At 39.3% G+C, this 14,571-nt stretch overlaps 4 protein-coding genes across 5 annotated transcripts in view; 2 read left to right on the top strand and 2 right to left on the bottom strand.

Moving 5' to 3' along the window:
- Nucleotides 1–14,571, bottom strand: part of LOC134843261 (translationally-controlled tumor protein homolog) — a 424,116-nt gene that overhangs the window by 318,604 nt on the left and 90,941 nt on the right. The window lies entirely within an intron of this gene.
- On the bottom strand, nucleotides 1,486–3,793 carry LOC134856884 (tetratricopeptide repeat protein 27-like). The gene has a single exon (XM_063873182.1). The coding sequence runs from the start codon at nucleotides 3,787–3,789 to the stop codon at nucleotides 1,486–1,488; it is 2,304 nt and encodes a 767-aa protein (XP_063729252.1). The 5' UTR covers nucleotides 3,790–3,793.
- LOC134856634 (uncharacterized) lies at nucleotides 4,417–7,789 on the top strand. Its single transcript, XM_063872914.1, has 6 exons — nucleotides 4,417–4,591; nucleotides 4,977–5,124; nucleotides 6,078–6,187; nucleotides 6,307–6,494; nucleotides 7,110–7,173; nucleotides 7,445–7,789. Exons 1-6 carry the CDS (start codon nucleotides 4,525–4,527, stop codon nucleotides 7,621–7,623), a joined length of 756 nt encoding a protein of 251 aa, XP_063728984.1. The 5' UTR covers nucleotides 4,417–4,524; the 3' UTR covers nucleotides 7,624–7,789.
- Nucleotides 9,012–14,571, top strand: part of LOC134843229 (forkhead-associated domain-containing protein 1-like) — a 144,559-nt gene continuing 138,999 nt past the window's right edge. Inside the window, exon 1 of the mRNA XM_063859594.1 lies at nucleotides 9,012–9,026. The gene's annotated coding sequence lies outside the window, so the exon portion shown is untranslated. The remainder of the gene's footprint in view (nucleotides 9,027–14,571) is intronic.

Genomic DNA, 14,571 nt, shown 5'->3' on the forward strand with positions numbered 1-14,571 from the left:
AACCCAAAAACCCAGGTTTGGCGGGGTAGCTCTCAAGAAAAGTCAAGTTTGAAAAAACGGTCAAAAATTCAAATTTTTAGAGTTTTCCGAGGGCTATAAACTTTAGTGTCAAAAAAATTTGGCGTTGCAAAGGAGCTTTCCACAACCTGTTCTGAAATTGAATCCAACATCTCAGATAAGTGAGTTTTTTTTCGGTAAAACTCGTAAGTATAGGAAAAAAAACGCCAAAACATTGACTTTTCCGAGGGCGATAAATTTTTGTGTGAAAAATTTTGTTGAAAGGCCGCAAATGCAGAAGAAATTTAACTAGCCTGTAATTTCGATTGAACTTAAAAACCCAGGTTTGGCAGGGTAGCTCTCGAGAAAATACAAAGTTTAAAAAAAACGGCCAGAAAACCAAAACTTTGATTATTTCGAGGGTCACAAAAATTTGGGCAAAGTCCCCTATGCAAAGGGGCTTCCCACAATCCGTGGATTGAGCCCAACGCCTCAGCTAACGGAGGACATAATTCGGTGAAATTCATAAAATTTAGTAAACCAACACTCAAAAAATTGACTTATCCGAAGACGATAACTTTTTGGGTTAGAAAAAAATTGTGAGTGGCCGCTAATGCAGGGGAGTTTCCCAGTACCCGTTATCTCCATTGAAACCAATACCTCAGATTAAGGAGGGTAGTTTCCAAGAAAAGTAAAAAAAAACCAAAAAAAGGTCAAACAAATCAAAAATGTGACTATTCCGAGGGCCATCATTTCAAGTGCGAAAAAATGCGCGTAGCCGCCAATGGATAGGAACTTTTTAAATCCGTTCTATTCATTGATTCCAAAACTCAAATTTGGTAGGTCCGTTTTTGAGAAAATGAAAAAATATATATCGGACAAATAATCCAATCAATTTTATGGAAGGATGCAGACAAAGTGGTAAAGCAAAAAGAGACCAGGGGAGTATTCAGGCACACAAGGGTGTAGGCGGCCTGTCTATGCATACCCTGTTTTGAAAATCTGTGAAAGGGTTTTCGAGAAAAAAAACATTTTTTGTGAAAATTGATAAAATTTTCCAAAGCGTCTCAAAAAATAAGAAACCCATTCGTGAACAGTTTCGTAATACCTGTTTTTAACATGCAGTAACTCTAAACAGAGATGTCAAGCAACACATTGGAAATTCAAATTAGAAACTCGACAACTTTAAGAAGCGGAAACAAGGCCGACATCTTCGAGCAGACACCAGTTGAGCCGAAAAAAAAATCGGATTTGGTATAAACCTTTAAAAAGTTTCAAGACCTTCTGACACTACTATGTAGTAACTAGTACCCACCCAGTAGTTAATAGTACCTCAGTACCCGCCCAGATAGTACCATAAGTGATTCAGCTGATTTTGTTAAATTAGATGCTAACCCGAAAAAAAAATCTACAATCCGATTTGATAACGCTTGCTAATCGCAAGTGTAGTTATTGATTATGGTTGCTTGCTATTTCAAAACGATTTGTTTACAATATATTCAATTTTCGATCAATATCATCAACCATTTTTTTCAATTCTGATACAATACTTTCAGTCTCTGGAGTAACATGTTCAAAAAACATAGACTCGACAGCATAAAAGTTCTTCAAGTTTTTCAATGACCCAGATATTTCACCCTTCAAATCTTCCGGAAAGTCGTTGCCAACACTTGAATTGTAGCTTTCGAAACACTTCAATAATTTCTCAGACTTTTTCACGCACTTCATAAACAGTTCAAAGTCGGCATCAACTTTTGGCATGTTGGTCATTTGTCGGAGAGCTTTTACATAAAATCGTATCCCTTTTTCTTGGTCGGCTATGGAATCGGCGCTCTGAAAACAAACATCTCCATAGCACTCCCATACTTCGTATTTTGTGGACACTTTAGAAGTAACAAAGCCCATAAATTCTAGAAACAGTACCTTTTGTCTGGGCCATGAACTTTTGTCCATTTTTTCTTTCGATTCAATGAATAATTTAGTTGTCATTTGCAATGCAAGGATGTCCAATTTTCGGTCTTTAAGTTCCAGTAGCCTTCTGATACATCTTATCGCATCATTCACTTGTTTCAAAGTTACACTTGTGATCAAAAAATTCTCCCAAATTTGCCAGTTATCAAAACTTAGCTTAGCTGCCTCAGAAAATGCTCGATGAGCTTTTTCCATGTCTTTAACGTTTATGAAGACAGCTCCTAAATTACTCCATGCTTCAGCATTAGTGGGTTCTAGCTTGACAAATCGTTGAAAACTTCGAAGCGCAACTTCCCATTTCTGTGTTGTCATAGCACAACATCCTAACGAGTACCACACAGCGGGTTGCAGACCGTTCAACTCGAGGGACTTCTCAAAATTCTCAATAGCAAGGTCCATTTGCTTCGCTCCGCAATAGAACACACCAAGAGATCTATACGCTTTTGAGAATTTGTTATTCGTCAGTTCGAGGGCTTTGTGATAACATGAGGGGTCGCTTTTTAGATCACCAAGAAGACACCATAAATTTGCAGTTGGTTGGACCTCTAGACGTTTTGTAATTAAATCTGTACCCTCTGTTCTTCTATCCAACCTCACATAACAGGAAGCTGCAATCTCCCACATTTCAAGCTTCAAATATATCTCCAAAGCAGTTGCCGTACATCCGAGCTCAAACAAAATATCTGCATATTGTCGCTCAGTTTGCCATCTGCTCGGCCATGGAAGCGCGAAGAAGGCGACAGATTTATGGTCTTCCTGTGACGATAGAGAATAGCAGTTTTGTAGATCCTCCATTTGCATGAGTAGTCTGTCAAGATACCTAATGTGTTTTCCATCTATACCTGAACGTTGAAAGAGTGCGTAGTTTTGAATTGGATAGACTTTCGATTTGAAGTTCACAATTGCATTGATCAAAGCTTTACACTCGTATTCTGTCGAAGTATCTCTAGCCATGTGCTTTAGGTGGTTATATAACTTGAGACAAACAACAACTTGCTGTTCAAGGCAAAGATCTGGATTTTCGGTTGCACTTGGATTCATAAACTTTGTTTCAGGCAGCAAAGTATCATCATCCAAGGCTCTGTTTTTGGGAAATTCGCTGCAAATTTTATCGTTCGAGTAAGTGGATTCGAATTCTTTAGTTATGAGTATTTTAACAAAAAGTTGGGAAAGAGGATCTTTCTGGAACTTTGTGTTGACTCCTAACTCTCCGGCAAAATTCATTAAAATCTTCGACTCTTCTATAGCTTTTGATAAATAGTCTGTGGCCTCACGATGAAGATAAAACATGAAACAAGTCTCACACAACTGAGCATACAGAAGCACCCTTTTGGACTCGGAAAAATTGGAAATATTAGCTTCTATGATTGGAAGCTCTTCAAGAAATTGCTCTCTTAATGTCATAGCGGCGCTATCAAGTACATATTGCCACACTTTCAAGAGACTTATTTTAGCGACAGCCAATTGCCACTCGTAGTCAAACCCTTTCAAACTGTCTGAATACAAGACTCGATGACTGAGATAAACCAACCCAGGTGCCTCGCATAGTTCGTAAGCAGGCACTGTATCAACTGTCAACAGTTTCAAAGCAGATGAGCTGGATAACAAAGTGACCAGATATTCGTCCAGGTTAAGACTCGACACTCCAGGTCCAGTCCAATTAAGTTGAACAAACGCATCTATCATATTCATCGCAACTACAAATGGTTTCCGAGATTGCAGAATAACTTCGGTCACCTCGTCCATGTCGCATCTTACGTCGAACTTTAAAGTGGAAAGAATCCACTCATTTGAAATATTAATTAAGTCGTTAAGACTCATTTTCCGGACTGAAAAGAAAATAAAACAAATTGAAGATTTTAAATTGTACATAAAAGCGAAAGGAAGCTTTGCAACACTTAAGATACAGCACAAATATAGCATGACAAACTGACAGTCAGAAAATGAGACGAAGGCCGCACAAAAACACATTTAACTCGATGACCCAGCCTATTGCCAAGAAATTTATGAAAAACCCAAAAACAGAGAAAAAACTGTTTCTCAGTATAGAACTACGCTACGATTGTTGAAAAGACATCATACCACTTGTTTAGTAAAGTTCGACGTCAAAGAATAAAAATCCAGACACAACTGGCTGGATTGCTTGCATCACGCTCGCTTAAATAAAACTTCCAGCTATTAAGCTCTATCAAATATTTTGTATAGATATGCGGGTCAAAAACAGTTGCTATACCTTGCACCTAAAGTTCAAAACATGCGAAAGAGAATTCGTCTATAGTTTACATTAATGCTAGTAACTCCAACAATTGGCTCGTTTCTCTGGTCACAAAAAAATAATATTTAACTAATTCTACATTCATATCAATTTTAACATATCAAAACGTAAGCATCTTCTTTGACGTAGGCGCGATATATGATTATTTACAGCAAGTTTAGGCGACTTAAAATCATTCAAATTTTCAAACGCTTTCTTGAAAGTTTTTGAAACTTGCATAAGCAGAGCATCTTCATGGTTCATACTTGCGCATATAATTAGAAAGATTTTCTACAGTCAAAATGACAAAACTCATCAGAAACTTGCTGTTACTGTTACTCAACGCAAGAGTCATTTGTTCGTGCACAAGTAAGTTTCCGAGCTAGTTATCCTCAATAATTATTTTTGGAAAAATCTAATTCTTCAGCTGGATCTTTCATCCAATCACACAAAAAAATCCAGCCAATCATTGAAAAAATATTAAAACCGAATTGACTCAATCTACTCGGAATAAGTCCATTTTTTGTCCATACGCTTTAAGAATTCAAAAAAATTTAGATAAGCTTAAGGAATTCAAAAAAACTGAGATCAACTGCTAAAAAAACAATACCCTGTGATGAACTTTGACCACAACTTTCATATTATACACATTTCGACCAAACTTTGCAAACCTATGAGAGCAATTTTTTTAAAAATCGCAATGCGTTAAACCTCATCGTCATGAGCTCACCATGAGCAACATGGTTAACTTCAGGTCGTCCCTCTTCATTCAGTGTATCGGGTGTGAACAGCAGTCAGGCGACCGTTTCTTGGAACTCCATTGCGGGTGCATCCACGTATGACTTCAGTTCCTCCATTGACGGATCCACACTACATTCAGGACTCACTCAAAACTCATACGTGTAAGTCACTAGCCCTAAATTTGCACGAATATTTATGCGAAATTTACTAATTCATTTCGCGAAGCAAAAAACAACGATCACACTCCTATTTTGAAACGAAAGCGAAGCTATTACTATGTGCCGGAATCAAACCTCCGACCTGAAGATTGGGAGCCCGACTTCCTCACATCACCTTATCTAGCAATAAAGCCACTACACGAGCTTTAAAATAGCGGATGCTATGTATTGAAGCAAAAGCACCACCCAAAGAGCACTTTAATTTGCGAGTCAAGTTGGAAAAAATAAATAGAGTTCTCAATATAACACTACGCTTGCTGGCTCGATTGTTCCGATACAAAAATATAATCCAGTTAGGCCAAAACTGCGATTTCAAAAACAAGTTGGCACGATCGAGCCATTATTTAACACACTTATGATTTGTGAATGCTCATTTGACCAACTCAAACCAGGCAAAGAACCCTTTCTGATAAACCAGAGAAAGCGATAACTTTTTAAAAAATTTTCGCTATCAAATAAAATAAGTACTTCGAAAAACCTAGGACAAGATTCCATTCATGGTTTTTTTCCGACTAAGAGGAGAATGAAAAACGAAAAAAAAAAACAATTTTAAAACACCCAAAATGAAACTGCACTATTACCGGAAAACAGCGAAATGATTTTGAATGTTCCCGAAGAACAGGTCCCGGCCGGATCCCAATCTTCGATCTGTGTTACCCCTGCCTCTGCATCATATGTGCAAAATAAAACGCTGAATTCTTTGAGTATAGACCAAGCTATTACATGATTCAAAAATTCTGCTAAACAAAAAGTCTAAGATACGGTTTGATACCAATAATTAAAAAGCGAGGGACTGAGGAAAATAAACTCGTACTACAACCAGAGCTGAAGAAAGTTAGCTCCCCGCAGAAACCCTACTGAATCTATGAGAAACCCTACTGAACCTATGTTTTAAGGCTTGACAACTTGATTGGAGGGACCAGGTACGACATCACTGCACGTGTGGAGGCATTCTGCAGTGGCACAGCCTCGGGTCCATTCTCGGATGTGATCATAATCACCACAAGTGAGATTGTGTCCATAAATTTAAACGGCTTATAGATATGAAATGGCAAAAATAAGAACACGCGGTCATGAACACGAATGGCTTGAAGTGAGAGTGCAAATTCGAGGTATTTGTTTCAGTTCCTGAGATACCTACGGCTGAGATCAACATGGTGGATCGGGGTGCCATCAACATCGTGATGAGGAGTGAGGGTCCCGTGGATACATTCACCATCGTCAACTCAGTGCTGCCGGGTGGATTCCACACCAGCCCTGAGAACTCACAATTCATCAGCGGACTGAATCGAGGATCAACCTACACCTTCCAGGTAAAGCTTTCAGACCCTTTAATTCGTCAGTGTTGGTTTATTGAAGTATAAATAAAAAACTATATAATGCGACTATCCTATAACGTCTAATCTTATATTTCGGCTTTCGTATAAAAACGTATAATCGTTTAACTTGAAATCAACATCCTAACTAAATAAGAGCAATCGATTGCTTTTGTTTTTAAGGCTCATTAGATTGTTTTTGCAGCCTGATTATCCGGAAAAACTCCGATTGCTTTCAGAAAACATTTTATGCTGATCTTTAGCCTCCCCTTATATCAATCAATCTTGCAATAATCAATGAAAAATCCTTGTCGCTCAAAAAAGAGCAGCCAATTATCGGTTTATTTTTATAATCATATAACTTATCGTATAAACCTGATCTCTCATATAGTCGTATAATCCTATATCGTATAACGGTTTTTCCATATATCGTATAACGTGTACAAAAAAACTGGTGCTGCTATGTAATTTTGGATCAAATTAACGATTATGTTAAATAAGTCCGTGTTCTACGTAAATTTTCTGCCTTGTTTGTTACACATGCGAAATTAAGAACTACGCGGAATAAACAAGAAGCCTTTTTTGAGGCCACAAACTTATTTGTTATTTTAGATATACTCCACCTTGAATGGGGTCAATTCGGAAAAACTTCTACTGGAACACAAAGTACCCGAAGGTGAGATTTATTGGCATAATCTATAAATCCTACGCAAGCATGTCGTTCGAGGCTGCGATATCCCGTGTTTTGATGCTTCCTCTATTATTATTACAGCATCTCCGCTCAATTTGTTGTTCTGAATAACAAGCAGTTTCGTTTTCTTATGAGCTAACTAAGATCGAAGTTTTGCCACAATCAATTATCATTTCTAAACTACCTCAATATGGACACTAACTTCAAGTCCACTTCCGGGAGAACCAAGTTTCAGCGATAAAAAATATTTCTGTAGACAAAATTGCTGGGATCAATGCATGGACATTTGCCGCCATAATCATCACGATCATGTTCCTGCTTCTGATTCTGATCATTTTTCTGGCGGTATTCGTCATCTTCTATAAACGGAACAGACACGAAAAGAGGAATGGCGACGATTCGGATAGTCAAGACAGTTTGAAAATTTCAAAATAATATAACTCATAATTTGATCAAATGAACTGTTGATATTAATAACTGCACATACTTCTTAACTACCCAATTCCTTGCGAGCACTATTTCAAACCCACTCAAAACCAGACCTCAAAATGGGTCTAGGACAACAAGCCGACGGGACTTCAGGCCGAAATTTAAACTTTACAAGCACCTCAAATTACAATTTTTTCATCTGTAAAACGTTGCTTTTCAAAATTTCAGGCAAGTTTAGTCCATAATAAGCGTTATTCATGACAAGGAATCACTTAGGATTGGCATTCGTTAACAATTTCAAACGGTTTTTGAAATTCATAAATTATAAACAAGAAAATTGCCTTCAAACCGTGTTTTATATTTCAACTTTCCTAAACATCATTTGGAGGCCTAAATTTTATGAAAAAACGAATAACTACTGAAAAAGATCATAAAAGTAGGAAATTCTTTAAAAAGATTTTCAAATGAATCCTACTTCATCACTTGATGAGAAAACTTTCGGCTTGAAGTCCCTAATTTTACGATTCGGCTTGAAGTCCCGTTGGCTTGATGTCCGGCACCCCCTCAAAATATGTAACAGAGGTAAAGGAAAAGCTTTGTGAAAAGCAACGGAAAAATTTATTAATGTAAGAACTATTATACATTTTGGTTACGTAGCAGTATTTAGACAACCGCGTATTCAGACTCGTCAGTATTTAGACAAATACTGTATTAACCAATCAGAATCGAGACAAGGAAGAAATGAATAAATAATAATTATTTATTTCGTAAATATGCGTTCTCATCTCGATTCTGATTGGTTAATACACCATTTGTCTGCTTACTGACGAGTATGAATACGCGGTTGTCTAAATACAGACCGCACTCCATACATTTCGTATTGTTTTTACGAGTAACTACCACCAAAATATCAAACTTCAAAAATGCTCATTTAACAACTCAATAGCGCCAAGAAGTCATTGGAACAACAAGCATTTAAGGAAAACTTGTCGAAAAAACAACACCTATTACTTTGAATTAATTATCTTTAGGAAGTATTAAATCCATGCAGTTCAAAATAATGTAATTGCATTACATTGCACTTGGTAAAAACAAGTACCAAAATTACCTCATTTAAACGTTTTCGTCATAAGGAATCATCAGAAATCCAGAAGATATCAGTTTGATGACAATGCAAACGTAAAAGTAACACACAGGAGGAAAATAACAATATTATATAACATTACGTTACAAGATGTTCAATAGAAAAACAGAAATCAATTTTTTATGTCTCGAATAGTGCTCAGAATCATAAAATCTGTTTTTATTACTCAGGAACCAGCCACAGATAAGCCAGGTATTGCAATGGAGCAAAAAAAACAGATAGGAAAAAGCTACATTGTTGTGTTGTTGTGATAAACTTATTAAATAGTTTGCTTTCAGGTTAATGTTTCTCCGGAGTAGCCGTGGTTGCTCCGTGTAAATGTATAGACGCTATCATCAATTCAGAACGTCTTCATCTAGAAACCTGCTGATTGCAGACTCTCAAGTAAGGAATCTATTTTTTCCGAATTTCAACATTTTGTCTCTACCTGGAGCTCGGATTGGCAGTGTGATCGACTTCTTGCCGGAAAAGGGTAAATACGATCTAATTGTACTTTTCATTGGTGGTAACGACGCATACGAACGCAACGTACCATCTTCTGTCTCCGAACAGGATATAGCCAACGAGATGTCAAAATTAGCAGATGAATTATCCCTACGCGCCCCAAAAATCTTTATCCTTGGCATTCCACATCGCGGTGAGTACAGAAAGAGAGCATCAGACGTGAACGGATTTCTGAGAACAAAAAAAGGAAACTGGAAATACAGAGGTCTGTGCGACAAAATTTACTGCATATACCATCTTAAAGAAGACGAAGTCCATCTAAACAAAGAGGGTCTAAGAGGTATCCAGAGCATCCTGAAAAACAAGGTTTTGTACACAAAATACTCAGACTCGTGCAATAGAGAAGGTCACCTGGCAACATTTGAGTGTCGATTTCGGAATTGCAACTGCACCTATTAAGTAAGTTTGTAACATTCGCCCGGAAGATACATATCGACGGATAACAAAACTAAGTCTTAAGACGACTGGCTAGCGTCTAAACAGAGCTTTGCATGTTTTTCACCGTCTCTACCAAGCCAGTACTTTTCGGTGGTCTTTTCCAACATCGGGTCGACAAAAACGTTACTATTCTCCGGCTTCGACCAGAACGCTCAAACTAACTGAATTACATGCAAAAATAGTGAGCTCATGGCTGGGTCTCAGTATCCCCAGACCACGAGATCACTCCTAAAAACAGGGCTACTACTTATTATATTACTATTGTTTTTGTTCAGTAGATAAAAATCATCATCTCCATCGAAGATGGATCAACCCTTTCCCCCCCAACTCTTAGCACCTCATCCTTGTCAAAACTAATTCAAATATCAGTTAAATTCAGGTCAGGACATGAAAGGATGCTAAAAGTTTATGTGAGTTAATAAAAGTCTCCGTCCCGAGACCCTTCCGGATTCTTGAATCTGCTGAATCAAGCTCCTTGTTCTTGATTTCTTGCTAATCCGGAAGGCTGGCTTCTTACCCTTCACCGTTGTTCGCAACGGCCTTGCAACTATTGTAGCAGCACAATAGTTGCAACTCGGAACGCTCTCTGCTATTCTGTAGTTCGTTGTCGTTTTCCAATCTCGATTTCGTACTGTTCGCAATCGCAGATAAAGTTGTTCTGTTTTTCACTCGCTTTTCGTTAAAATGGCCGTTTCAGCATTTCTCAGAAATGTGACGTCATCATTCGAATTTTTGAAAATTTAAAATACTAGAATATTCTAGCCCTCACCGTTTGGCTAAACGTTCCAATAACGTCGCTAATCCTTCGAAATCATCAACTCGGAAGGCTTACTGCTCAAAATTCGAATCCTGCATAAATTGCATTTTGGCCATTCTGGTCGAATGTCACATACTCCCCGGACAGTCCGGTCAATGTCCTCATTGAATCGCGCAATGTTCTAAATGGTTACAGTGTCATCGAACAGAATTTACAAAATGCACGAAATTACTTTTATCTACGTCACATCGACTCACTGCAGAATATAAATGGCATCATACTACATCACTATAGCCTTCAAATTCTTTCATTAATCTGCACATTGAGGATATGACTTAAGATAAAACATATTTTCTGACTTCCAGTGTCAATGTCCCGATTGAAACTTTTTCTCCTAGATTTAAAAGGTGTTGGCTTGCAGGACAGTCCTGCCAACCAACAAGCTAAAATTATCCTACTATGCTCCTTCCCTTCGGAAATCTTGCTTGTTTATTGCCCTGAATATTAAAACTAAGAAACTTTGTGGTTAGAAGGAACAATGCAACAACCTCCCTCCTCAAGAAGCTACTCAAGTTTTTCATGTCACCACAAAGTGATCAGTCTTCCTAAGTGATTAAAAACAATCATGCAGGCTGGAATATTTAAATATACTCTTCCCTCAAGCCTTTCTAAATAAATAATAAGTGAGTGTCTCTAAAGCCACTTCAACTAAAACCAAAATGCAAATTTATAAATGCAACAATTTCAAAACTCAACTAAATGTTTCAGTTTTCAATTACAACTTGGTTGCTTGGTTTCTCACTTGAGTTTTTCAGACACATAAAACAATTCTGAGTTTTAACTTTTCTTCATCATCCCTTTGTTCTCTTCTTTTTTCGTCGTTTAGAAGTTCTAAAACTTCTAAATTCTTCTAATTTTATTTCTTGCCGCCCCTTGTTTTCTCGACCATTCGTCAATGCTCCATTTCCTCCTCCTGTGACACTGACTCCGCACTCTCGGTTTCCGTGTCCTGTAGCACATCATTGGCTATCCTGACGCTGCTGGAAGCCGTCCTCCAACACTTCTGCTCTTCTACCCTCTGTTTACAGCAAGGTAGGGGATCCACGTTTGATTCTCTGTTTCTACAGAAGCTGTTGTGGAGACACAACGTCACGTTTCTCTCCAAATCTTCTTTCAGCATCTCTGCCTTCTCATTTCCACTACGCTCGCTCGTCCTGGAAATTCTTTTCACAGCGGTGGTCACTGCATTCCGATGGGTCACGAAAGCTCGCTTGAAAGCTCCTGCCCCAATGTCCAGCTGATATTCACTGTACACTCTGCCATGTTTCGACATATGCTTTTTCGCATACTCGTACAACCATGCAGTCATGTTAGCTCTGAACCATGGCATCAATCGTTTTCTTGCCCATATCTTCTTCACTTCCATCGGAATGTTTAGAACTTTGCACATTGTCTCAAAAAGATCTAAATCTTTTAGACAATCTAATTTCTGCAATTGTTCTCTCGTCGGTGCCTCCTGTCTATTATTTTCTCTCACATGAGCTTCCAGCCATCGTATCGCCATCATAACTCCCACTATCACTATTGTTATGGGCTGTGATGAATCTGGTAAACCCATGGAGAGCAGCTCTCCAGAGTCCCAGATCAACACCAAATTACTACGCTTGGGATACCACCAGGTCTGCAGCAAGCAGTGGCAAGGAAACTCGTCATGTGTCAACATGATACTCCTCCAATTGCGTTTTCCTGAAGCTTCCAGCAATGGTTCCACTTCCATCATCACTCGGTGGATTTCATCATTCTCATCTACTGCATTGTAATCTGTGACAGTTGATCCTCTCTGTTTCTGTTTTTCAAAGTCACTGAAGTTCCCGCTCACATATCCCATGAACTTCTTTCCTAGTATTGACTCCAACTCCTCTTTGGTTCTCTCTGGAACTGCTGAGAACATCTTACATAGTAACTCGTAAGACTTTTCAGACATTCTCGCCAATCTCACGCACTTTGGCACTGAGAAAGCTTGATCCACGATCGTTCTTGTACTCTTCACGTCCACAGCCACGAAATGTACAGGGTATCTGCTCTTGCACATTGGAGCCAACGTTGAACCCACCAAATATCGTGCTCCTGATGGTCTACAATAAGTTTCGCTGTGTCTGATGTTCATCTCTGTTTCGATTGCTTCCCTCCATTTTCCTATATACTTCTGCTCAGTCTGCAGAACTCCTGGGAATACTTCTACGCTGATGGCTGTGACCATCTCATGTTTCTGTTCTAGATTCAATAGTGACTCTAAAGAACCAAACATGCTGTAGAATCCTAGTGCTGTCACTAGATTCACATCGGTTCCTCCATGGCAATCTGCTATCAGTTCCGTTTCCGTTCTTGCTTTCATCACTACATTTCCAAACAATACTGTCAACTGCTTGTGTTGCTTCTCCAGGGTTTTCACACAGTCTAGACTTCCACAAACGTGACCCTCTAGTCCACAGACTTCCGCCAGACAGCTACCAGGTTTGACCCAGTCTTCTGGTCCCCAGCCAGGCAACTCCACTCTATCTTCTCCGTTGCTCTTAGAGGCTGTTATCATCACATTATATATGATGTTGAGGTCACGCAGGTTACAGTCCGCATTCAGTTCCCTCTGTATGTCCTGTGTCGCCCGTAATATTGAGTCAGCGTTGGGACTAGGACACCATGATGGCTTCATCAATTCCCACACTGCCATCAAGCTCGTTCTCAGTAATTCATCTGAGAATCCCAACCCAAATTCCACTCTCTTGTCGGATTTTGGTACTGAAGGTGCAGTCACCTCTTCTTCCAAGACCAATCCCAATTTGGCCTGTGGATTGTTAACGCTCTTAGTCGTCACAATTCTGGACGTCCAGAATCTTAGTAACACCGCCTGCTCATAATCAAAGAAGCAATCGCGTATGTCTTCACTCAGGAAAGGATTGTATGCTATCCCTGTAATCCCGGACACATAGCTATATGACTTCTTCTTGATCGGTCCACAGTATTCACTGGATTTCGGCAATGCTCCCATAGATTCTTTAGTGAGCCTCAACTCCTTGTTTGAGAATCTCCTGATCTCGTCTATCGTTTTCATGGGTTCCAATTCTTCAGGTTCTTTCATGTTCACCCTCATCGGTTTACTTTGCTGCATATCCAGCAGTGCTAGCAAGAATAAGGCTTTCGTTCGCTCATCGCCTTCCCTCAACATTTTAACACAAGTGTTTAATGCAGGTACTGAAATCTGCTCTATCAGGAATCGAATGAAACAGAGAGCGTCTCTCCGCTTCGCACACGCTACTGCTGCTCCCTCCTGGACTATCAGATCCCTCAGATTCGTCATAAGGAAAACCTTTTCTTCTTTTGATCTCTTTCTTTCTTCTGAATCATATTCTTCGCGAGTCAGTCCCATCATGCACCAGGCGAACCTGAGTTGTAACTCTGTCCTTACGTAAGGTACTGCCACGAGAGCATGTATTCTTGGCGTAGTCCTCATTTCTTCTTCGAAATACCTCAATACTATTGCTTTCCATGGAAGGCTCACTAACTGCTCGATCGTTTCCGCCTGTACCTCAGACGACGCCAAAGTTCCATACGCCTTCTGCTTGAGGGTGGTGCCTTGCAACATCATTTCCAGATAACCCTCCATGGCTTTTTCGTCTTCCAGGGCCATCACATACCCTCTAGCCGAGTTTCGGTATTCCAACATCTCCATGTATCCACCGGTGGGTTCATCCAACGACACTGTCTCCGACACGGTTAGTCGGTTGTATTCCACTGGTGCTAGTTGTCCTGCAACACTTCCCTTTCCATGATTCATGGGAGATGGCTTGAAGTCCCTCATTTTGCTCTCTCCACATTGGCTGAGTATTTCCATTTCCAAGGTTGCTCCAGTCAGAGTGCGGTCACTCCTTTTGGATTTATAACCGGTTGACTTTATCCCCGCCATGAGAATGGGTGGCACCATCGCTATATCAGTTAATATTCTATCTGTGCCGGACAATTGATAATCACCTTGCCCCAAATCCATAACTTCTTCGACTCGCTTCCTTTTCGCTGAGTTACCAACTTTCATCGATATTTCTGAATCCACTTTCGT

This window comes from Symsagittifera roscoffensis, chromosome 1 (genome assembly GCF_963678635.1).
Source record: "Symsagittifera roscoffensis chromosome 1, txSymRosc1.1, whole genome shotgun sequence".
NCBI classification, from domain to species: domain Eukaryota; kingdom Metazoa; phylum Xenacoelomorpha; order Acoela; family Convolutidae; genus Symsagittifera; species Symsagittifera roscoffensis.